General features: G+C 39.9%; 2 protein-coding genes across 2 annotated transcripts; one reads left to right on the plus strand and one right to left on the minus strand.

Moving 5' to 3' along the window:
- The first annotated feature begins 465 nt into the window (after window positions 1–465).
- Window positions 466–15,490, plus strand: LOC145450402 (WD repeat-containing protein 43-like). Its single transcript, XM_080328928.1, has 15 exons — window positions 466–798; window positions 2,263–2,394; window positions 2,455–2,576; window positions 3,000–3,117; window positions 3,493–3,641; window positions 4,737–4,901; window positions 6,165–6,330; window positions 7,244–7,333; window positions 8,042–8,191; window positions 10,568–10,705; window positions 11,075–11,193; window positions 11,995–12,058; window positions 12,743–12,920; window positions 13,836–13,906; window positions 14,281–15,490. Exons 1-15 carry the CDS (start codon window positions 607–609, stop codon window positions 14,395–14,397), a joined length of 1,971 nt encoding a protein of 656 aa, XP_080185054.1. The 5' UTR covers window positions 466–606; the 3' UTR covers window positions 14,398–15,490.
- Window positions 15,491–16,588: 1,098 nt separating this feature from the next.
- LOC145449707 (clathrin heavy chain linker domain-containing protein 1-like) lies at window positions 16,589–26,116 on the minus strand. Its single transcript, XM_080328120.1, has 10 exons — window positions 25,876–26,116; window positions 25,580–25,783; window positions 25,284–25,441; window positions 24,229–24,504; window positions 23,257–23,336; window positions 22,714–22,880; window positions 22,049–22,177; window positions 20,301–20,560; window positions 19,429–19,622; window positions 16,589–16,965 (listed from the first exon to the last, which is right to left on the minus strand). The coding sequence occupies exons 1-10, from the start codon at window positions 26,028–26,030 to the stop codon at window positions 16,660–16,662; spliced, it is 1,929 nt and encodes a 642-aa protein (XP_080184246.1). The 5' UTR covers window positions 26,031–26,116; the 3' UTR covers window positions 16,589–16,659.
- Between the last annotated feature and the right edge of the window lie 188 nt (window positions 26,117–26,304).

The raw sequence follows: 26,304 nt of genomic DNA on the forward strand, positions 1-26,304 counted from the left end.
TGTTCAGTAGTGCTGCGTTTGATTTAAAAGACTACAAGTATTTTAGACACCTTCCTATATTTTCATTCTATCGCAGTTTGTGGTGTTTTCAAATGATGGAATTTCGAAATAAACGAGCGAAGGAACGAACACCAGCAATGAATGTCATATTAGAGATGACTAACCAACGTAGGACGTAGTTTAGTAAACTATAGCCACATTGTAACTTTGACAGGAATATAGAGATTATTAGAGCAACAGCAGATCCATGGTATGGCCATAGTTATAGTATTCCCGACTTGTATACTTTGCAATGAATCCACGGCGTACCCGGGATTTCAAAATACTACTATAATATTCACATACGATAAAGAAACGTTGTACGGAAACACCTCGCTCGCCGTGGGCTGTATTTCTTTGCAGAGTATGCGATACGCATTTCAGTCGCTTTCATACTATTTAGTACGAAAGCGCACGTGTGACGCTTCGCTTCAGTTGCTTTTGTGCGAGATCTGAGAAGTGTGCTCGTGCTCGTGTCACGTCAGAAACTGTTCAGGTTTTCGAAAATCCGATAAAGTTGGCCTCAATTTCAACTTTTCCCGTGTGATGATATAAGCACCCGACGTTATGGCGCATCAAATAAGCTGTGCGGCTTTTCATCGTGAAAAGGACTTGGCCGTTGTGACGCTGAACGGGGTGCTGAACGTGTGGGATGCGGAATCCGGTTCGAAAAAGAACGAATTCACACCGGCCGGTCACCTGACATCTTCGTTCACTTGTTTGTCTTGGAAAATATATAAGTCGATCGCAACGAAAAAGGTAGGAAGCCGAAGATGTTTTGGTGCTACAACTGCATGGTTTGACTTATGGTAGGCCCTAAATCTACTGAACCGTCTAAATCGAATGTGGTGTCAGTAGTTTGATTTTTCCCTCCCAAAATGATTTAAGACATTTTTTTCATATTTGCCTATATGTATATTAATATCATATTTTATATGCTGATTACATTTACATCATTCTCGTACATATAATCAACTCTCTGCTCCTTCTTTCATTTATGCTTGCTTAATTGCTCTGCGTTTGTGTGCTTTCTTTTCTCTATACTTGAGTTATGAGAATATAACCATACCACTGGAACACATGGAAAACCTGGGTGATTAGTTATGCCAAGTCATGTAAAAGTGGCACATAATTCCAGATGATGTTATTAGAAATTGAAAATGGCGTCAGTCAGCGTTATATACCGTATTGTACGGTATATTGGAACAAAAGCGAGGTGCTCAAATTTGTCCTGGAATGAGTGGATGCATCTGGAATATCTGAGTGCCACGTCACGGCAAACTGTACTGGATATACATTACTGCAATGGTTTGCAGAGTATTGTCCTTATTCGCCATGGGAATAAGTTGCTTGTGACAGATGGGTTTCTTCAATAGACTGAAGAAGTAATTGAACAGAAAGTCGCATGTGACATTGCGGCCAATTCAACTCCGATCTATATGGCACACTGAGAAAGAAAAGTCCATCAGTTACCGCAGTCGCTGAATTGATGCTACTCAGCTGTATCAATACTATTTTGTTTGTTGCCCCTTGTGTCCCTTAGAAACGTGATATCAGCTCTGTGGCAGAACTGGAAGAGAGTCTTCGGTAAACCGCCTCTGATATACCCCGTGAGAGCTTGGTTATTGACTGCTGTTCATTGCTTACATTTACTGACCATCAACATTGGCCTGTATGGAATCGGTGTAGTGTGCTCACACAAATCTTCATTTTTTATTATTTTTCATATTGAATTACTTCAACTTGAAGAATCATCGCTGCTCACCTGATATATCAGGCAAAACGTACCAAGATTCCAATAGGGATTCATTAGTACATTGGCGCAGTGTTTCAACAAGCCCTATTAATTGCCGAGAAGCTCCCAACATTCCAATATGCCTTGGACTGTGCATGTATTTACAGAGTTATTTCAACATCAACTTTTGTCGCGGTTAATACTTCTTGTCTGGATCTCGTTAATGCAGACGCTAGTTCTCTCTGTATTGTCGATATTTATGCGTGTATTTGTGTAAAAATTTTAGACTCCCCTTCTATATTCAACTGCCTCTTGTAAGTGACTTGACAATGTCTTCATGCAAGGTATATGTACTTGCATTTTGCTGTGTTAGCTAGCATGGTAACATGGGCTGTAGTTTGAGTTGTGCTGTGTTTAGTCGTTTCTTTTTCTCTGCTTGCAAAATTTATGGTTTCTATCTCGTGGTAAAATCTCCTCGTTGTTGACAGCACAACAGAATAGCTGCTAAAAGGAAAAGCAAAGCTGCAGACGTTGGCGATGAACAGACGATCGCTGTCGGAACAGCGACGGGGGAAATATATCTTTATAATATCCGGATGGGAGAAATGATAGGGAAACTGGTAGGTTAAGCACAATAATTGATTTTGCCTTGATTTTATACCCTCTGTCTACTCAATCAGCAAGGAGAGCATACGACAAGAGTAAATGGCGTTTGTTGGAACCCTTACGATCAAAGCTTGCTATCCTGCTCCGATGACCAACATATTGTTCATTGGGATGTGTCCTCATATAAGGCAATTTGGTAAGTTGTCCCGGTTTTGCCAATGACGTTTGTGTGATTCTGCTCGAGATATATCCTGGTGATGCCCGTACCGTAATTTGTCCGCTAACTGGTTAGGCTAATAGCAGTACAATCACAGTCAGTTTCTTCTGTGAAGAAATTTGAGTCTTGTAATAGGCTCGCGATGAATCGATAGTATTTCTTTTTGAAAATGGTCAATTTTGTTTATTGCCATGGTCCTAGGATATTGTCCTCTTCCATATCAGACATGTACAAACTACTGGGTTTTCAAGATGCACAACTAAAACTAGTAACCAGAACTAGAACTACTTACTGTTCAAAATCCGCAACTATAGAACTACTCGAAAAACCAGCAGTTAGTTGACAGTCAGCTAACAAGAGGGTGACGTTTTGAGTATATTGTCAAGTTTTGTTCAATTTCAGTAAGTGGAAAGGTGACAAGAGCGGCGTCAACAGTATCTGCGTCGCATCGCCCTCCGCTGTCTTGACTGCGGGAAAAAAGATTCAGTTGTGGGATTTGAAAACCCAAGTTTTATTACGGGTGAGCTTGTGATGAAGAGGTTCTTGTATCTGTGCAATCCACAATCCTCATTACTTTCAAACATGCGTCCGTGTCTAATGAATATTGCCGCTTGCAACACCGATGTTATTAGAGGAAATTGATGTAGTTCCCCCCATACCCGAGTGTTTTCGGGGCGTTGCTGAAATCACCATTGATTTGTTGTAATCCGTGAATTGTGAAATACAGGTTTCGACCGCCTGTTTTGAGTTTGACTGACGAGGTGTTAATGAAGTTTTTCTTATATCATAACTTCTCTTTATCGACAAAGCTATAGAATAGGTATGAGCAGTTGTTTGTGCGAGACGGCTGATTGTTGAAATTTTCAAATTCACCACTAAATTGTGTTTGGCGCAGAAATTTTCCGGACACGCGAGCCCCGTCATCAGCCTGGTGTGCGTCGAACGAGAATTTATCGGCAGACGTAAAGAGGACGACACGTTGGCCGAGGCAAACGGAATGTTTTTCTTGTCGGCGGCCGCTGACGATAGGATTGTGAACGTCTGGTGAGAATGGTCTCGTTTTGGGAGGTTCACGTGTTTCGGTGGTTGCGACTCTTTTCCATTATGTTTTGCCAATGGTTACCAGTGAATTTGGCACTTGGTGGCCCCTGACTTGACGGATGACACTAACCTAACCCTAACCCAAATACATTGTTACACTGCATACATACCAATTGCCTATTGCTGAATTCTATGAACTACGATCTGTGATATGAATAGATTTATTTCATATAGCTTACCAACGTCTAGATGCAGCCTCTCTAGTTTATTTCACGTCCCGGCGTAAAGCTGTTAAAACGAATTGTCGCTGTGGAATCTAAGTGATCCCTGTCCAATTTATACATTTTGAGATAATTACTAAATGTAATGTTTTCATCGAAACAGTGTGATAAACATGAATAGGACCCAAGATATTGCCGGATAAACATAAAATTTTACTAAACCTTGATTTTCTATGAATTTGGAAAACCGGTCTCAAAATTTAAGGATGGACATCAGCTGCTTTAATTCCGCTGTGACGAAACGAGCCAAAGTTTCGGAAATGTGCCTAACGTGCGCCTAATGTGCGTGGATCCATCAAGGTGCTAGTTATGGGTTTTTTCAGCACAGGCCCTGAAAAATCTGGAAACGATTGTGGTCTTGTCGCAATTCACGCTCATATTCAGAGAAATATTGAAATAGTTACCCGTCACTTTCATAAAAATAGTAGTTTATTACATTTCCAATGCCAAATTCACAAAGTGTCGTATATCACAATTCACGATGATATTCAGTATAACATTTGTGTTTGAATTTGATAACGCAATATTGCTGCATGTCTTTGTATATTTTCTGTGTGAAGTCATAATTAGGGATAATATTATTGTTAAACATAGTTATTCGAATTTTCGCATTATTGCTGACGATATCCCCTGACGAGGGTCAGCCGAAAAGCTTCGGCAATGAATATGAATATGTTATTCAAACGTGTTATGATGTTCTGTACTCCCAAGCGTCTCTTGATGCATCTCTATAGTTATTGCATTTCTAATGCCAAACTTGCGTACAACTTTTGCAACACGTCCGATTTGATCTCTCTTAATGCGCGACCTTTTGCAGGAAAGTGTCCGCCAAACATATCAACATGGCTGTAGCGAGCTTCTCGCTGGAAGCCGAGCCGGTCACCATGCTGGTCAAGCCGCCCGCCGCCAAAGACAAGCCCCTGTTTCTGATGGTGCTGACGGCGGAGGGAGACGTGAATATTTTCTCGCACGTCATTAACGGGTTAGTCGACAATTCCTTTCACGACGTTGAAGTGCCCGTAGTTTTAGGCTGTCTGTTTTTGGACTGAAATTTTTCGAAAATGAATTATGCATATTATCATTGTTATCGAAACTTACTTTTTTCTCTTCCAATTTTACGGCTATTCGATAAAATTGTGAGGTTGGCTTCACATTTACTTTGAAAAAATTGGATTTGAAAAAGAACAAACAGTATTTACGGTGCGAAATTCTTGTATTAATAATTATAGAATTACATGTAAATACTGTTATTATTATTACAAATCCTCAATTTTGAGCACCAATAACTTCGCTTATACCGGTACCGGTTAACAACAATCCAAATTTGCTTTGCGTCATTTTCTGCACAGCTTGACAATTTCATGGGGTTAATAGTTAAATTTGAGCGAAATTTGAGTGAAATTTCAGCGGGAATATTCTTTCATCTCTTAGTGATTCGAAAAGTTTTCAACTTCAATAGCTTCACTTCTACGTGTTGAATTAGAGCGAAGTTTGGTGTCCAGCGTTTTTTTCCTCTAAAACTAAGGATTTTATCGAACAGCCAGCAAAATTTGAAGAAAAAAGTTATTTTGAACAACCCTAACGCGTAGTTTTCATGGTTGCGTTCTGCCTCTAATCCAGTTTGTGAAATGTTTCGTGCTCCTAATTTTTGTGTAATTTATGGTTTTCCTGAAAATGCCCCAAGAGAACTGTGTGAAACGGGTCGAGCTTGGTGTAGAAACATTTGCTATTCTCATGCTTCTGAGACTGAACTCTTGATATCATATGAACTGAACTTGGTTCGATTTCGAAGTTTTCGTGAATTCAGTAATTCTGATTATTATCTGATTTTGAAAAGCCTGCGTAGGTATAATTGTATTTTTATTAAAATTAGGAAAAAAACTTGTGTGGCTATAATTGGGTGATTCTGGTGTAATTAGGTAAAAAATGTATGTATAGGCATAATTGAAAAGCTACTTGGCTGTACACAACTTCATTATTCTAGTCGAATAATGTATCCATATTGAAATGAACCCTAATATTTTCGGTTGACACTCGTCAGTGATAATAATCAGCAACTAGTAGAGAATTGGAAAGAACATTGTATTTCAACAATCGTATCACCAAATATTTGATTGTGAATGCACTTTTCAATTGTATTGCGATAATTCTAATCAATTTAGAATAGTTTCTAGCTGTAGAAATCTCCTTAGCGCACCCTAGTCGGCTAGTTGCCCGTGTTTCATTGTCGCCGCCTTGCTCGCAGACAAACGAAGAAACCTCTCGAAGTTCAAATGGTCCTGACCTTGAAGGACCCGGCCGGAAAGAAGCTGCAGATTTTGTCCGCGTCGTTCGTCGAGAATTGCGAGAGCGAGACCGCGACCTTGCTGATCGCGTACGGCACCAACATGAAGATTGTCTTTGAGAAAGTGGTACGTTTGTGTGTGTGTGTATGTGTAGCTAATTCTGCGGTCAAAGTAGTCAGCGTTGCTAGTAGCAACTTGTTTCTGAAATAAGTCAATTTCTAACGTATGTCAAAACTGCTTCAAGTATGGAAATTGAAAGTAGAAAATGAATATCTGAAATTACTCACAGTACAAAATGTAGGTTTGGTCGATGAGTCGCATGTGGGCGGCAAGTTTTTGTATCTTGGCAGTGAACGCCGAATGGCCGGTGACACTACAGATATAGGTGCAATTTTCGGGAAAGTATTCAGTTACCGTGAAGGGGGCTCTGTCGTTTAGTTGTCATGACAGTTTCACTCGTAAAAATAGCTCTGCCTGAAAGTGCGTTCAAGTGTCCGCGAAGGGCACGTCTCCGCGGCTACGCAAATTGACTTGTAAAACTACAAATAGGCGCTACAAATAGGCGCAATATTGGCAATGAAATTGGGTTTTAGTCGTACCGGGGGATATTATGACCCGTTGTTTTATGACAGTTTTGCACATGAAGGCGATGCGATCGCACACCACAAAACTATTTTGCGCTTGGAAGTGTGAGTACAGCTTCTTGGAGGTACAGAACTTCAATATAGAATTGAATAGTAGTGGTAATCGTCAGCAACTAGTAGATAATTCAAAAGGACATCATGTATCGACAATTGTATCACATAATGTGGCGTTGTCAGCACGAAATGTCGAATACGAGAGTGGTCAATGGACTATTTTTAGATGATACACAAACTCTTTTTTGTTGTGTGAGTAGTAAGCAGTTTGTCCTTAAAATTGTCTCATTGGAGTTAAAGCAGTCTAAAACATAACTGCTTGAGTGCAAGTGGACAAAAATTCTGCTCGAGTACTCTCTATGCTTCAAGCGAAAAAGATGAAGAATTATCGTTTGTTTTAGAATCTGGACAATCACGTGACGGAGCGAGTCGTGCTGGTCCGCAAAGACCCGATGAAGATTGAAGTGGATTCGGAACAGGGTTCCCTCAAGGTACGGCACAGACTCTCACGACTGGTTCATTGTAGTTGCGTGATTTGACTGAATAGGGCGAAATTTGGGTAATCTAATTTCCAAGTTTTCACAAATTCAATAATTCTAATTGCAATCTAATTTAAATAGCTGGTTCGTGGTACAGAACTTGAATATAGCTTTCAATACAATATCCATTGTAGAAAAATATTTATTACCTCGAAGACTTTTCGGGTGCCTCTTTTCAAGAGTTATCGGCACACTAAAGGGATTTAAACAGATTTAAAAGCAAAACCAAAAAGTTGCGTCATACTTTGCCTTTTTGGTTTTGCTTTTAAATCTGTTTAAATCCCTTTAGTGTGCCGATAACTCTTGAAAAGAGGCACCCGAAAAGTCTTCGAGGTAATAAATATTTTTCTACAATGGATATTGTATTGGAAGCAATCTAATTTGGAAAAACCTGCGAGGCTGTAATTCTAATTTAAGTCTAATTTGGAAAATAGGTGTTGCTGTAATTCTGATTATAATCTAATTCAGAGAAGATTAATTTTCTAGTTGTCCAAGTCCAATTGTATTTTAGTCTAATTCGGAACAAGTTTCAAAATTTTAACGAATTCGGTAATTCTAATTTGGAAAAGTTGGAAATTTTCTAGTTGACTAACGCTTGTACGATATCCTTTGACGCGCCGTCACAAAAATTCTCGACAAGCTTTCGTCAATTTTCCGCAGAGGAAGCAGCCTATAAGGAACAGGGCCGAGATCACGACGCTGGTTCCCGGCTTGCCTGCTCACGGCGAAAAGTTGGCGGTGCGGGAGGTGGCCACCAAGGACAGGAGCAAGAGGAAGAAGATAGAGGAGATACCGTTGAGCGAAACGGAGGTACGTTTCGTCTCTTGCGTGTGCATCGGTTCACACCAGCGCTTCCAAGAGGAGCCACAAGCCCTTTTCAGGGGGCCATAAAGTAAAGTCTATACCAGTGGTTCCCAACGTGGGCGATATCGCCCCCCAGGGGGCGATTTGTCGGTCCAGGGGGGCGAAAATAGCCAAGGGGGCGATAGGGGGGCGAAAACGAACGAAGGGGGCGATAGGGGGGCGATGGCGCGTTGAAATGGCTATATTGGCCTCCATGACCGTAACCGCCACACCCAAGCCCCCAATTGAGATGGGGGCCCGAGCTCGAAGGGGGCCCACAATTTTTTCGTGAATTAACATTAATTATAGAGTATTATTTTGGAAATTTAGGCAAATTTTTCAAAAAATTTTCGCGCTGCGCGCCATTTCGTGGTCGCATATTTCTTGCTTATTGGATACGCTTCTTCCAAGAAATAATACGCATGAGGTATAGAAATGGGCATCTCGGCGTCAGCCATTATCACACCATGACGCACCAAGACATATGAAGTTTCAGGCCATGTAACATGCAACTCCGAGAAGTGTGCCAGAACAAGAAAACCTTAGCGGAAGAGGACTGCCTTTATGCTGACCGACTTCGATATATATACGATATTCATATATATTTGATTGTCCATAGGCGCCTAAATGGCTGGCGCCAAATGTTCCTGTTCTGTGCAATCAGAACCCCACAAATAAATGCCATCTCGCAGAGAAAAATTAGTTGCCAGTGCAGAAATACCAATTTGAAATCGTGTGCGTCTTTTAGTTTAGTACGTATGGGCGATTTGAATATCTTTTGACATAGCAGACAGGCCACGAAATGTCATTACGTAACGAAGTCATTATACCCACGGGTCTGCCCGAATATGTTCAATTGTTATTTACGGGCCCTACATTTTCCAAGACACCTCACTCAGCTTTAGTGGTAAATCTGAATACATGAGCAGAGAGAGGATAAAAAATTGACAGCAATATTTATGCAATTCCCGATCATATTGACCGATTCAATCATGAATAATAGAAATTTTTCGCGCTTCGCGCGAATTAAGCCGACTAACTAGAGAGTCCAACATGTTGTGCTGAGAAGTAGCGGTAAAGAGGTATCGGGGGAGTTGGGTCTGCGGGATGCAGAAGTTTGCTTTATCGCCCTATGGAGGGAGTCAAGACCAACGTATAGGGGGCCTGACGAAGTGCTGTTACGGTCCTTTGGGAATCAAGTCGGAGAAATCACCTTTTTTGTTAGTCAACTCACCAAAAATTTAGCTGGAAAAGTATAATTTCGAGGTCGAGCCGAAAAGTTGACCCTTTTTCTTAGTCAACTTGCCGGTGATTTCAGTCTGTATGCCCATTTTTGTGTTCCCAATATTTGGGGGGCGATGATCGGTGTGGAGTTTGAAAAGGGGGCGATGAGTCGAAAAAGGTTGGGAACCACTGGTCTATACTCAACTATAACAAATGAAATAAAGTGAAACTTGATAAAAAAATACCCTTACAGCAACAATCTTCTACTTACTTTCTTCCCTCCGCCACCAAACCAGCAATTATGGAGTAATCAGAGGAAGATCTATCTGAAGCCAGTGCAGCCAGCTAACAAATGCTACTATTTCTGGTGTCTTTTCATAGCTAAAATTGTCTATAAAAGACTGACTGCCAGAAAGCGTATTGAAGTGTCGCTCTTTGTGCTAAAATAGATTTTGACTTTTTTTACATTAATGCATAGTTAAACTGCTTGGGTTCTTGATAATTCGAAATTTTGTCCCAAAAAGTTTTTCAATGTAAAAGAATGACAAAATTTTCAAGTTCACAAAATATTTGTCTAGTTATAACTAATTAATCTACTATCATGTGTGTTGTGTTTGTAGCAATATTATCATTCCAACCACGAGTGGCGGGAGAAACAGGTCTCTCACTTGAAATCACGTTTCTGTTTAAAGCTTCTGTCTAAAATCACTCGAACTGGCGGGGTCTGAAAGCGGGGATTTGTAGATAAGATTAGTCTTGTATCTTTCCGAGGGCCTTGATGCTCCTTTTAATCGAATGGCGACAATTCTGGTGTGAGCAGTGAATGGCTTGTATGGAGAGATTTGGTGTTGTCAATTTTGACCGATCGATGTCAGTCTTAGACTATCGATATTCTGTTGATGGTGTTGGCATTTTATACAAGTTTCGCGGTTAAGTTGAGCCCAAAAATGATGTCTTATTGGCTAGTCATTCGATCTTGTTAAAATCTATGCGATCCATGTATTTGACTTGCGAGGCACTAGTGAGTAAGTTAGAATTATCTTTCTGTTTGGTATTCCCGAGTCCGAATCAGGTTAGCTTGCTGTGAAGGTCTGTTCATGGGATTTTGTCTGACCGTAGATGACGATGGAGGAACGGGTCAACGCATTGACGGTGCGTCCGGACGACGATGCGGAAGAGCCACCGACTTTGAAGACCGATTCTCTCAGCGTTCTACTTGCGCAGGGGCTTCAGAGCGACGACAAGCATGTTTTAAGCGTAAGTATCTCGATTCTGGACGCCTCAATTGCAGAGTTTGGCAAACTTGAGTGATTTGATTCTGAATCGAAAATTAGGCGTCAAGTATCCGAGTATCACTCGTTATGATCCATAACAGCGTGAAAGATGTGGAAAGTTGAAATATGTACCTTCTATGTGACCACAAAGAATATAATGCCAGTTCCACATCACATTCTCGTTAATAATATAAGTCGAGTGGCTGGGAGCTGTGATTTAAATATTCGGACAAAATCATCTGCTTTATCTCCGCGCGGATCGTTAGATACTCTGTTCAGATTTGAAGACCCAATTATTGGGCACTTTATTGCGGCTGGCCGCTGTTTTGACGACGCGAAATGTTTTTAACAGGTGGTGTTGCAAAATAAGAACATGCTTTTGATTCAAAACACGGTCCGCAATCTGCCGGTGTCTCTCGTCGTGCCGCTGGTGCAAGATCTCGCCGGGAGGTTGCAGCAGACGCCCGACGCGTGAGTATATTGTTTCGGGATGTGTTGGCCGGGCTTGTGTAAAACAGTGGATCTTCAAAATCTGCAACTAAAACTCTCAGGTAGAACTAAGACTAACAACCTTTGAATATCCGCGACTAACTAAAACACTAATAACTAGGGCAAGTTTTTGTTGCAGTCAAATCCGTGGAAAGTTGCGTTTATTTTCTTGAAGTTGCACTAAAAAGTTGCATTCATGGACAACTCCCTTTAAATTATTAGGGCACGAGACACTCGAATCGATCTGTGTCCGAGGCAATGTAGCAAAACTCGATATTAGAATCCTCCTAACAGGTACTATACTACTAATGACATTCCTAATGACTAATGACAATTCCACTAATGACATAGCTACTAATATACTGATTTTCCTCGCTTTTAACAGTTTCTGGTGGCATTTTGAAGTACCATTACTGATAGGCTGAATACTAATAGTACGGTAACTTTACTATTCTTCGAAAGGGCAATGAAAATGTCGGTCATGGTCGTCCCAGTCTCGGGTGTTGCGGAAAAACTTGGGAACGAGTTGAGTCAATGGACAGATTGACTCGAATAGAGACGAATCATTTTCCTGATTTTGAGTCATGTCGAGTCACCAAAAGATGTCGCGTCAATACAACCATGCTCACACCAATTCTGTTGTATAATTTCTTATTTTTAAATACGCAACTAAAACTACAAATGTTCCTAAAAACCAGTCATTTGTGGACCGTCAAGTAACTAGAATGGTAGTTTGTTGTACAAGTCTACATGTGACCGATGGTTTTCTTTGCGTTTCGACAGGACTTCGAAATTTGTGCTGTGGCTGCGAGAGACGTTGAAATACCATGCTTCGTATCTGATGACGGTGAGTCACTCTCGCTCGGTGAAGTTTTGCTTGAGTGGATTTGTCGGAAACTAGCTTTGAAATGTGTTTTCCTGGAGTTTGGGTCGTCGGTAGCTAGGCCTTTTCTGTTTGCGAATTTTGAATAACGTGGTTATTAGGGTTGTTGAAAAACAACTTGCGTTGTCAAATTTTACCGGCTAGTTGATTAAATTATTAGGATGCCTAAAAACTGCTGCACACGAATTTGTCTCCCTTCCAATCTGTAGAAACGGGGCTATAAGAGTAAAATCTTATAATTTATTAAAATAAGGCTCATGAAATTGTGACGTTGTCCATCACACGATGCATACCAAATTCGGCTGTTGAAATTGAAGTTATTGGAGTTGAACATTCGAAATTTGAAAAAATTGTATTCACAGCGTAAAGCCATGGATAGCGGTTTTACTAATCAGGTGTTTGGTGTGACCAACCCATGGACTACCGTAACGAAGTTGGTCGCTCCACTATCTTGTCTTGAAAACAATCATTTTCTTTCCTTTTACAGACCAAATGTCCAGTTGTTAAGAAAATTATTGTTCATACAAATGAACTCTGAAAAATTGCTGTGAGGGAATGAAGCTGTAATTTAATGCAATTTCTATTTTGACACAATGAATTAACTTTACATGACTCTAAATTACAGTTGTCATATCTCCTTTCCTTCAGCTACCCGACCTGGTGCCGCTGTTGAGTCACGTTTACCAGCTGTTGAGCGCCAGGACGAAGGTGCACAAGAAGCTCGTCAAGCTGGAAGCAAAGTTGGAACTGATGGCGATCCAGATCAATACGAAAACTGATAGCTACCCCGAGCCGGTCAAAATGCCGATGCTCGTATATGAAGATGGTAAGGTCGTTGGTTCTCTATATTTGTGTTTAGTGCATTTGACATCAGTGATGCGCAGTAGGGTTGTTCAAAAAAAAACTTTTCCTCCAGATTTTACTGGCTACTTGATAAAATTGTTGGGTTGGTTAAAAAAACGCTGCACACCAACTTTGGCCCTATTCCAACCAGTAGAAGCGAGATTCTTGCGGTAGAAAGTTACAAATTGATTCAAAAATGAAATTTCAACATTTTTCTGTCGACCCCATAAAATTGTTAGGCTGTCAGTAGAGATGATACACACCAAATTCGGCTCAATTTCAACCACTAGAAGCGAAGTTATGGCATTAGAACAATTTGGATTTGTATAAAATAGTATTTACGGTGACTAACTCTTCGATTATTTATTATAAAATCATGTAATTGAAAATTTTTCAACTGCAATAACTTCGCTTCTAGTGGTTGGAATTGAGCCAAATTGGGTGCACATCACCTCTACTGACGGCCCAACAATTTCATAGGGTTGACAGACAAATTTTGAAATTATATTTTTTGTTTAATGATGAATTCAAAACTTTCAACTGCAAGAATCTTGCTTCTACTGGGTGAAATTGAGCCAAGGTTGATGTGCAGCATTTTTTTCACCAACCTAACAATTTTATCAAGTAGCCAGTGAAATCGGCCAGCATACATTTATGCCCGAAGCAAAAACTGGAACACTCAACACACGGTGTTCTATGTCAGCAGCATCGCGTATGAACCATTCTGATCAACGTTCACGATGAACATTCACGAATCACGATTCAAGCCTAATCAAATCAACGAACAAAACCTGATATGGGTGTGTTTCGTTAGTCATGTTTATAGGTCCTTTCGTAGTCACAAATTTAGGTGAATAGGGTACACTAAACGTATAATATTAGATCTTGTTTCGTTTAGACTCTGCTGACGAAGATGATGACGTGTTGCTCGACGATCTCCCCGAAGCCGATTCTGATTTGTCTGACGCGGTGAGTTTGCGGAATATTCCGGCCTTGCGACTGCCGCTAATGGCAGACTTAGGATAATTCTAGGGATATATTTCGACTTGATTAAGAGCCGTTATTCTGACTTGTGAAATGTTTCCACGCTATCAGTATAAATTCTACTATAATTTCTGGTTTTCATGACAATGCTACAGGAGAACAGTTATTCTGTTCCTTTTTTTGAAGGTTTCTGTGCTCTGATTTTGATTCCGAGTTCATTTGTTGAAAATTCTACATAACTGTATAGTGCACGGCAAGCTTCGATTCGATATCGGCTGAATTTGTTTTCTGTTGCGTTTGATTCTGATTTGGAATAAATTTGTGTAAAACTGTGGCTAATGTTGCCGGGTCTGTTTCAGAACGAATGGGACGAACCTGGAGAGATGGATATTGAAGACCCCGGCAAAATCGAGGAAGCGTCCGACGATGACGAGACAGACAGCGGGGTCGCTAACGGGGCGATGGAGGAAGACTGAGGTTGGGGGGGCGCGGGCTCGAGAGCGTGAAGCCTCGATGCCAACGAAAACGGACACAGCGAAGCCCTCCGATCGGTCAACGGTGCTAACGTGTGAACTTGTGTACCTGTTCAATCCCCCGTCGGTTTTATCTCGAAAAGTTTTAATAATATAAGGTCGCTCCTCTATTATCTCTCTCTCTCTCTTTACTTCTCCTCTGTGTTGGATTGGTACACGCGGTCCAGGCCGTTCATTTTCACCGATCCATGATGGCTTCACGTTGTGAGCTTGTGTAATGAAAGTTGATTTGTTTTATTGGAACAAGTAATCGTTACTGCTTTGATGACATGTGCATTGACGTGGTACGTTTAAAGCTAGGTTTTTCGCAATGCTTAATGCTGGGCAATATTGTGTTCCTGAGTCGGTCGCTTCCAAATCGAGTACCAGTCATAATAGCATGGATAGGGGTGAAGCTCAAATATGTACCTAGTATGCGAGGACTAAGAAAATAAGGCCAGCTCTATAGCACGCAAAGACAAATTTGATGTTATTTCAATCATGTCGTGACAATGCTGTGGGTTAATCACGACTTCACAGATATGTCGGTTGAAGCGGTGGAAGATATTATCGAAAGTATAAATCTTGGTGATGAATTAACACTCTACTCGATATATTGTGCCCAACCTTGGTAATGCGTTATTTCTATCCGAATAACCGTGAATCGTTTTCGTGATTTGAATCTGCCTTGCTATCATGGTTTTTGCATGCTGACGGACTTGGTTTTTTTCAAGGTTGATGTTTTACCAATCTCTACGTCAATCACTGCCGATTTAACCTTTTTTCAGTACCGATCAAAGTTGGTTGAATTTAACGTATGCGATTTTTAGGGGATCATGCCGACTGTAGTTTTCTACGATGCTCTGTAGCTTTGAAACTGAAGTTGGTAAGCCTAGTATTAGTGTCCATGTCTATCATTAGCGCACTGGTTCTGATAGGAGTTTGTTGTATTATCTTGCGGAATCGGCGTGATGTAGTAATTCTATGTCTGCCTGTTTTTGAGAGCGTTTGGTGATGATACTACTGGCAATAGATGAGGATGCGATTTGCTGCTAAATGTTGTCAATTTATTTGTTGAGATAGAGAGGATAGACGCCAGTTATTGATGTGTTGTTGATAGCCTGCATAGTTGAATATATGCAGTGGATGAGGGTGTGGTAAGTTAACCAATGTAAAGGCGCTAATTTTGTAATTTCCAGCATTTCAGCTGGTTTCACTATGCTTCAAGAGTCAGAGGATGCCTATCTTGGGAAACTCGGTGAAGCATAACATAGTTTCAATATAATTGCCGAAGAAATTAGACTGGGACGTAGGTCGCTTCGAGAAAAGTGCAACAGTGAATAAATGTGTGCCAGAAATTTCACATAGGAGCTATGACATATAGTTAATATATAAGTTAGTTTTATATAGCTGCAGCGAGAATACAACGGTGCATTTTGAGAAATCTTTTGAGTGCACTTCGTAAAATTGGGTTTCTGAAAAAAGCCTGCTGTTGAAAATGAATTCCCAATTTTGTATTTGATTCTAGAACGAATCATACTTATATTGCCTGAGACGCCAGTCTAGATCATAGGCAGTGTTGTGAATCAATCATGATTTACAATTTGAAACTAAGCACTCGCCTCTGTAAATTAAGACTACCTTTGTACAACTTCATGTGTACAGGTCGAACTGTATACCTCATTGCACCGCCGAATGGAATTCTCGGGGTTTGATTAGTATCGCACAGCTTTTAGACCTGATTATGGTAGTGTGCTGCCCCCTCCCCAATTGTGATCAACTTGACTGGTCTGGTCATACAAGTCTGGCTAATAAACAATTTTCATTGCATAGGAATTAAAATTTGACTCTTATAGAAATTGAAAAATTTTACTTCAATCTGGCCAATTTCCTTGGGGGTGAGGTTGCTCCCCGGATTATGTGTGTATTTACCAATTTTACTGTGGATACAGATCATACTATTATTAATTGGAGTATATATTTGCATGTGCAAATAACCAGTTACTATTTCTTAATCTAGTGGCCAGCATCTATGCCTAATTGCCTAGTGTCTGATACAACAGTGTCTGCTCTACCAACATCGTAATTTCTGACTTTCTCTTTTGCCATGTTCGTCAAATCACTTCTCCCACCACAGGAAAATAATTCACACCCATAACGGAACAAATTTATTGTATATGATAATTTAATGGAAATATTGAAAAGAAAAGATCCTTATATATAGACTCATGTATAGTAGTCGAACTGCTCTTTCTCATCTTCGGCGATAAGATCCAAAGCTTTCTTCATGGTCGCTCGAACGGTAAGCGCTGCGAGTATTTCCATCAAAACCTCTGTTCTTCCGGATTCCTCGCATGCACCAGCAAGGGCTTCCCATCTTTGCGTTACCAAATCGTCGGTATCGTACGGATCTTGCCCGTCTTCGTAGATTATCTTTGACAAGTCAGATGCGAGAAAAGCACTTTCTGGTTCGCTGCCATTATCATCCTGCTCTGATTTCTGGCCGTAAAAGATATCGTCCAACAGATTCAGCTGTCGAAAAGAGTGAGTGAACGGAGATTATTCCAAATATGACGGGTATCTAGTTTCATCATTAAAATCACATCGTTATTAAGACCATAATGAATATTTCTTCTCTTTTAGTAAAATCTATATTATAAAATATTTTTGAATAATGGAAAATCAGCACCAGTGGGCAATACGAAGTATATCTAGTATTTCCAAGTACGAAGGTTTTATCTACATCAACCTATACAAGTGGTTGTGTTCTTAGACGAATTCCACCTCTACTTGGCAATTTTTTAGGCAAAACTACTCATACTTCTTACATTTTGAATTTTCTGAAGCAAAAAGTAGCCCCGGATTATGCGTGACCGGAATTGTCACGACAATCATCATCATTGGTTTATTAGCAATTTTTTCAGTTCAATACACCACAAAAAAATGCGATACAATGAAAAGACAGGAAGGTGTCGAAGCGACAAGGAGCAGTCTATGGAGTCTGACACCCACCTTGGCCTAGGCGATGTAAAGAGGAGGCATGCACACTGAATGAAAGTTAAGAAGATAGTATAGAAAAAGAAAGCGACAATAAATAGGGCGGCATGTCATGGGAATCGAGATCGATAGGTCAGTCGTGGTCCGGTAATCTTGAGGATGGACTGTATTTATTTAGTAGTAATTGCTTGTATTTCGACTTGAATGTGGACATGCTCGTCGACTGTCGGATGGCCGGCGGGATACTGTTCCACACATCAGGTCCGGCATATTTGATAGAGCGATGATCTTTTCGGTCGATCATATGATATTTGGACGACGTGGACGCGTGTGTGTTGTACTTGTGCGCTTTTGATTCCGAGGTAAAGAAGTCATTGAAATATTCGGGGCAACGACCGCAGTGGAACTGATACATAAACTTGGCGATTTCTAGTTTCCGCATATCTTCTATGTTTAGGACGCCGAATCTCTTCAGCAGCGACTTGTTGGATGGGCAGCCAGGCCCCTTTGGGGCCCTAGCTATGATTCGGAGTACTTTATGTTGTAGTTTTTGCAGTGGCTTGAGTGGAGTTTTACTGGCAGCCCCCCAACAGAGGATGCCATAGTGTAACTTCGATTGGATTAAGGATTTAAAGAGTATCAGAAGAACCCATGCTGGCATGAAGCGCCTAAGGCTGTAGAACAGGCCGCACTTCGGTGATAATTTAGTTTCTAGGGACTGAATATGACTCTTCCAGGACATGTTCGAGTCCAGTAAAACCCCGAGATATTTGGCATTATCTGTGTTGGAAACGGGCTGACCAGCGATATTAACGGTTAGGTTATTTTTTGAATTTACTGTCAGCAATTGCGATTTCGAGGCGTTTATGCAGAGGTTGTTCTGGGCCGTCCACTCATGGACTTTGGGCATTTGGTCACCAGTCAGGGCATCCAGCTCTGCCGTCGAAGATGCTGAAGAGAGGAGGTGAGTATCATCAGCGAAAAGTGTGGTGTTCAATGAAGAGGTTTCAAAAATGTCGTTGACATATAAGGTGAAAAGGACCGGTCCAAGTACTGAGCCTTGGGGCACACCACAGGTCACCAGGTGAGGAGAGGACAAGGTGTCTGAGATCGCAACCATTTGTTGGCGTCCAGTGAGGTAACTTTTCATGAGCTCAAGTTGTGGGCCCCGAAGTCCGTAGCGCGCCAATTTCGAGATGAGAATTTTATGATCTACGCAGTCAAACGCTTTTTTTAGATCGAGAAAAATGCTACATCCCACATTTCGCTTCTCTGAGATATCATAATACTGTTCGGCCACTGTTAGGAGGGATTGTGCGGTTTGGTGTTTGTTTCGGAAGCCAAATTGTTGAGGGGAAATGACAGACATTTTGGCGAGGAATGAGGACAGGCGGGAGAGGAGCAACTTTTCGAATACAACCCCGATGCATGGGAGAACGGATATCGGACGGTAGTTGGTGACATTAGTTCTATCCCCAGCTTTGTGTACAGGGACTACTCTGGCTTTTTTTAGATAGCTTGGGTAGACTCCATTTTCTATCATGAAGTTGAAAAAATGGGCCATATATTGACCGATATGCATGCTTATCATTTTTAAAAACCATGATGGGATTTGGTCATAGCCGTCGGCCTTGTGCGATTTCAACTGGGCAAAAGAGCCCCGGTAAGCGGTGACTGAATATTTTTTTCGAAAATTACACCTATTTGAAGTGCCATCAGTCATTTTGCGAAGACACAGCTTGCAATTTTTAAAGTAACCACCCGCAAAAAGTACGCGATCCTTTGACCAAGGCTACTTTTTGAAACTTCATCAGAGCTTTGAGATTTTTGATTTCTACTCGAATCAGTTTTGACAAGTCATTGAAATTCCTACTTCTACTTGAGTAGCAGCGCTGACTAATTTGACCATGTCCGCTAACAGTAACCACAAACAAGTATGATTTACGTAACTATACCACAATGAAATCACAGAATACAAAAACTGAATTTTCAAATTACCACCATTTCTTTGGCTTCCTCTCCTTCGCTCAGTAAAGACGCCAAAGCTTGACTCAAGGGCAGTGGCAAGGAACCTTCGTATCCCGTGTAATTCCTACGAGTCTCGTCCTCTAAAATCTCATCGCCTTTCGTATTGCACAGTAACCAAACCAGATCCACGTCCGTACATTCTTTTATCAACGTGAGGTAGGTATCTGTAGAAAATGCGGCGCTAATCAATGATGTTAGTCTGGGATCAGGTGAATTAGAATGAACGTATTAAAATTTGTGAGTGGCTGGTTTGTAAAGTAATAACTCGCAGCATTCCATTCCATTCGAGTCAAGACTCGACCCGAGTCACGATTTTTTGAAAAATATCTCGACTTGAGTAAATTTGTGTATTGACTCGACTTGCACTCGAGTCATTGGGCAAGACTTGACCACGTCATATGACTCAGGACTCGAACGGCCAAGATAGGTATTTGGTTGTAACTTCAAATAATAGTAAAGTTACCACATTATTGGTATCTCGTCTATCAGTACTGGTACTTGAAAAATAGGGCCGGAATATGTTAAGAGTGAGGAAAATTACTATATCATTAATGTGAGACATTCGATATCACCCAAGCAGAGTTGAAAAAAGTGGGTTTAACATGAATTGAACTCAAAACTTGAAAGCGAATACTCGAACTCGAGTCTGGGCACTATCACTTGGACTCGAACGTTTGCTCCCATGCTTTGAATCGGCAGGGTTGTAATGATTTGAGTCAGAACTATAAGAGTAAGATTGAGTTTTGACTCGGAACCTTGTGACTTGGCTACAACCCTGCAGTGAACCGTCAGGTATAACAAATGGAATATTATTGGATACATCTGCAGATCACGAATTTTACCTCTCGTAAACTTTTCACTGATAGCAAACTCCAGCATTCTTGTTGGTTGCTTGAGTTTGTAAAGAAGCGCGGCGGAAATAACTTTCGATCCCTCTAGTTCCGCGTACATTTTTTGTGCTACCGCCAGACAGGCGGTTTTTCTTTTGGAAGCGGAAGACGCAAATTCGACCAGTCGGTCCGCCACGCTTTTGCACGATTTGATGTAGCCGTTGGACATCCAGTGCAGGACCAGATCGGGTCGTTTTTCTCTCAGGGCACAGCTAAAAATGTAATCCATGTTAGTAAATCTGGCCATAGGAGAGTTTCATTTGATACACTTATACATGATTACACACTAGGAGTCCAGATAACCCTGAATATAGCGGACAATCGACATGATGGTGTCCAACTTCGTGATCGGTAGCTCATAGGTTTAATCCCGGGTCAAACCAATGACCTGATCAGTAAACTTGGTATCTGCGGCTTCCCTGCTTGGCGCTCATAATTTCCAGGATATCATTGAGGAGTGGGGCAAGACTTAAAAATCACGACAAGGCAATATCTGCACCTTCCTTGTCCAAATGCATATGCACATCATGCACTCATGGTATGCATATGCGCAGATTGTGTATGTATATCATGATTCAGTGTATATGCTGCAGAAACATCAAGAACAAAAATATATAACGTCATCACACGACGATAATAATGAAAAGAGAGGCAGTCAAGCACTGCATCAAGGTAAACTAGCTTCATGACAAATAACTAGAGGTCGACCGATATTGATTTTTACAAGCCGATACCGATACCGATATTTTGACGCTCACAAGGCCGATAACCGATATCATAGGCCGATATTAATATGGAAGGAGCAGAGAACTATTTCGCCAAAAATATTATAGATTAGGCAAGGTGGCACTTGTTCATGCCACAGAAAGGTGAACAACAAACGAGAAAACTGAAATCGAAAAGACTTATTGCTTAATTGTGAACATTCGTTGAAATTTGGGATAACCCGAAAATCAAAACATGATACAGAATTGCAGATCAGTTCAGAAAAGGTAGATTGTAGTTAGATATAAAATATCGGTCGCGATATCGGCCTAGATTGGCCGATACCGATATTCGAGAAAGTTCCAAATATCGGCGCCGATAATCGGCCAAGCCGATAATCGGTCGACCTCTACAAATAACATGTAGATGAACATGTAAATACTGATTACATGTTACAGGTGATTGTACGTGCACACAACCAAAACGTATATGTTTTGCGTAGTCAGAATGAAATTTATTACAGAGTCCAATTGCTTTGGATCATCCAGAGTATGCAAGAGTATCCGGTGTTCGCAGTAATCTTCTAAATATATGAGTTAGAGAGACAATCGAAGTTTCTACAGGGTTTTTAACCAATGGCACAGATATCCCCTTGGATTCCAAATCCCAAAGGAGGACTTTGTGATACGGAATTTAAAAATTGCAACAAACAACCGATTCAATTAGACACATGCTTTTTTCTTGTCTTTTATCAGATGCAGAAATCAGTAATCGCCGGTTTTGGAATTGAAATACTTCAAATATAGTCAGTTTATGACGTCATTGGCTTTTTTATGCTGTAAGAAGCCACACATATCATTCATTATATCGCAATCTCGTGTTGTTTTGATCTGATCAAAACTTCAATAATATGATGATGAATATGACAGTGTTTTTAGTAGTATCATAACTCATTTTAGTTACCTGATGAATACATAAATGCAAGCGTAACTCACTTTACACATTCGAAAGAGATCTTTTCATCCGCATAATGGTTTTGGGCAGATGAGGAATACATGAACGCTTCGGCAAACACCAAAAGCGGAGAAGGCGACCCCTCAAAATTTTCGCTGACTTCCTTGAACCTGAAAAATTCATCAGAATACGATCTCATTCAGTAATTAAATGGTATCCAAGTAATAAGTTATACATGATTGTCCATTTATATTGTCAATCATCAATCCATTTACAATATCCAACATGCAGAATTGAATAATAGTCATTATACAATTGAATAATACATTTATATTGAAATAAACCAGAATATTTTCGACTCCTGCCCCTCAAGGTGTCTCTACTAGATACTGACGAATACCCCTGACGAGTGTCAGCCGAAAATATACCGGTTTATGTCAATATGAATATATTATCCAATTGCTCATTGAAGTTCTGTACCTCTAAGAGAGAAAATTAGCTTTATGTAAAAGTTTTAATTTTGAAATAACTTTGAAATGATGTGATAAACATTATAATGGCCAAGAGATGGCCGAAAAAATGAAAGTTTAACGAAAACTTGATTTTATACAAGTCTGAAAATTGGATCTCAAAATTAAAAAAAATGGACAGAATCTACTTGAATCCCATTGCGATGATATGAGCTTCAACATTATACACAAATTACCTTAGGAACGTTTCCATATCACGAAGAACGCCCTTCGGACTGATAGCCGCGTGAGTGGCTGCATCGACGTATTCTTCGTCGTAAAATAATTCATTGAATTTCTCGATATAGTCGAGAATCATTTCGGCTTCCTTCTCTTTTGACGGGTCGTCATCATCAAAGACACTCTAAAATGTAAGTATGCGAAATTTATTACAAAGATTAAAACAGAAATTGCTGCAAGGACACAAAAGGCAACACAACAACAAAAGTAGATATCTCTCTCCACCGTCACATGCGATCTGCAGGCCAATAGTATACATCCATCAGCTTAAACTCCCAAACATTTTTAACACACGTACCATTTTTATACAGCTTTCGCGCAATTTTTCAGGCAAACTAGGCCAAGAATACTTACCTTTTTACTAACTAGGAGATCACACCATGTACTTAGGTAGAAATTTACGACATTACTTTTACTTCTACTAGAGTACCAACAATAACAGCTTTGACTACCTGTGATCCTATGCCATCAAGACTATTAACAAAACTATTCTTACGTACGTAAAGGCTTTCCACGAGATTAGTCGTCTCTCTTTTGATGGAATAGGCCGTCACCTTCTTTGAAATATAGCTTGACAGTTCTGAAAATAATTCAGCAGTCTCCATATTTTGAGTGTATTTGTATAGTTATAAAAGACGGCAAATGAGTAATCCAAGGCTTACACGGTCAAAGTAAGGGGATACAGCTATGTTTCTAAAGGAGTCATAATTTTGATCGTAATGACTAAGAGACTCTTGGCGGTACATGACTTCAATATACAATTTTTTAACATACTATTTAAAATAATAAATAATATATATAATAAACCTGAATATTTTCGACTGACACTCATCAGACGTAATTGTCGGCAACTAGGAGAGAATTAAAAAAAAACGTTGTGTATCAACAATTGTATCACAAAATATGACATATCCTAGTTGCTGACAATTATCCCTGACGAGATTAGGCCAGAAATATTTGTATTTATTTCAAATTGAATAGATTTATCAACGTTATAAAGTTCAAGTAATTGTGAGCAAAATTACAGTTGCCCATGGTCTTTAGTTTCCTATGACACACAAATCTACATTGATATTCGAAAAATTATCGAGACGACAGATTTCGCATACTCGGAAATAGTCGTTCACACTTTCATTTGTGTGCCTTGGAGTCGACTTTTATCAAAATACACCAGCCAATGCTGTGTCAACAAAAAGAGTTTGGTTATAATCTAAAAATAGTACATTGAACGATCTCGTATTCGACATTTCATGCTGGTCATATTTTGCGATACGATTGTTGATATACGATGTTCTTTCCAATTCTCTACTAGTTGCTGACGATTATCCCTGACGAGTGTCAGCCGAAAATATTCGGGTTCATTTCAATATGAATATACTATTCTATTGTATATTAAAGTTCTGTACCTCCAAGAAGCTGTTCAAATATTCGAATTTAAGTCACATAACATAATAACATGTGAATCCACTCACTTTCATCCACAATGTCATGTTTCAGTTCTCTGTATTCGCGAGCCGTGTCGGCGGCCATTTTCAAAATCTTTTGTCTCCCTTTTAACGTCTGGCATTCCTCTTCCAGTTTTTCCTTCTCCGCGTATTTTCCGTCGAATTCTTGTTGCGCCGCTCGCATTTCCTCGATCGTGACGTAGCTAGACTGCTTTTGCGATTTCAAGTCTTCTAAAGTGTTGGTCAATTTCTCTAGCGCATACTTCAACGCGTCTTCGTCAATCCATTCGGACACTGGCATGCCTGGGAGAATGATATTACAGTTGGTTTTACATATTTAAATAGGTGGTCAAAGTAGTCTGTGTTGCTACTTGAGTAAAAGCTATAGAATGTACTGAAGTAAATCGTTTCAAAAGGCAGATTTGACCGAGACGTCACATACTTTTGTAGTATATCGAAAGTGGGTGCCGGTACATTGGAAATTGAAGGGTGCATCTTGACACTAACACAAAAAGACAAATGACACTTGAAATTCGTGTAAATTTTGAAAACGTAGTCAGTTACTCTCATACAGGAGCTATGTCGGCCAGTCGTTATGACAATTACATTCATAAACGTGATAGAAAATTATCCCCAAGCTACTTTCCACTATACAAAATTCAAAGTCTAAAAATATACAATGGAATAATATATTCATATCGAAATTAATCATCAGCAACTCGCAGAAAATTGAAAAGAACATTGTATATCAACAATCGTATCACTAAACATGACGTCACCAGAATGAAAATTCTGTTCAATTCTCTACTAGTTGCTGACGATTACCTCTAAATGAATATATTATATTATTGCATACTGTAGTTCTGTACCTCCAATAGCCTTTTTTAAGTGCAAAAAGTAAGTAGTTTGCCTAAAAAATAGTGTTAGGTAGAAGTGAAAGTAGTCAAAAAGCACAACTACTTGAGTAAGTACAAGTAGGCAAATCCTACTTGAGTACGTTAAAAAAGAAGAAGTACTTTCTAACTGACCACGTTAGGATACAAATCATTCAAAAACAATTCAATTGTTTTCATAAACTTAACCTGGAATTGGTTTTAATTCAATGATATCTGTTTCGCTTTCTTCTTCTTGATCTGACTCGACTTCGTCATGATGGTCATGATTAAGATTTTCGTGTTCGTCGATGATTTTTTTCAGTATTCCTTCAAGCCGCTCATTTTCAGCGTAGAGAATTGATAACCTAAAGGAATTTTCGCAATTGATATTATGTGTGCAGTTATAATTCAAAAAGCTTTTAGTGTGTAAATTCACAGTATGAAACTGTTATTACGTGTAATTGTCTTTGACACTGCGGTGTGAAATTGTCAACATTATTTACCTTTCTCTCAATTCCTTTTCTCTTTTCATATATCCGTGCACTGTGGTGGGAATGCTCGTCATCGTTTTCACTTTTACTTTGAGAAATTTGGCTTCTCTCTCTCCGTTTTTTAAAGCATTTATACAATCTTCATATTCACGTTTGATGTCAGACAGAATGTCACGATACACAGTCACTTTTGAGATCAGCATGCTGAAAGCCGTACTGAAATTGAAGACCAAGATTAGCGTAGCATCGCACGATCATTATAAACATAAAATATAGTCGGCATCCGGCAGGTTCTCTAGACGTCTAACCTGTATATTGAAAACTTCTTGACGTCGACATCGTCTGTTGAGCATCTCGCCTTTTCTAGCTCCGATTTGATGTAAGTTCGCACTTCTTTCAGCGCGATTTTGTCTCTGTCACATATTATGGGCGGCAATCGAGGATATTTGGTGCTCACATCCATTATTACTAGATAAAAATTTGTTTTTTGCACCTCAGCTCTCGCAAGTCAGGTCATAGCCTTTCAGGGAGATCCCCTATTAATGTCACCAAGACAACCGATCTGGCTCAATGTTTATATTGAATCACATCGTGTTGATTATACAAAATGTAAATTTAAAAAATATATAATATTTAAAGTTTTCTGAATTTTCAAACTTCTTTCTTCACCTTCGCATAAACGAAATATTCCAATTTATTCTAAGCTCGGGTAAATTCCATTTTTCGCTGTAGCTATA

This window comes from Botryllus schlosseri, chromosome 11, assembly GCF_051294905.1.
Source record: "Botryllus schlosseri isolate E-star chromosome 11, Bs_hap1, whole genome shotgun sequence".
Lineage (NCBI taxonomy): Eukaryota > Metazoa > Chordata > Ascidiacea > Stolidobranchia > Styelidae > Botryllus > Botryllus schlosseri.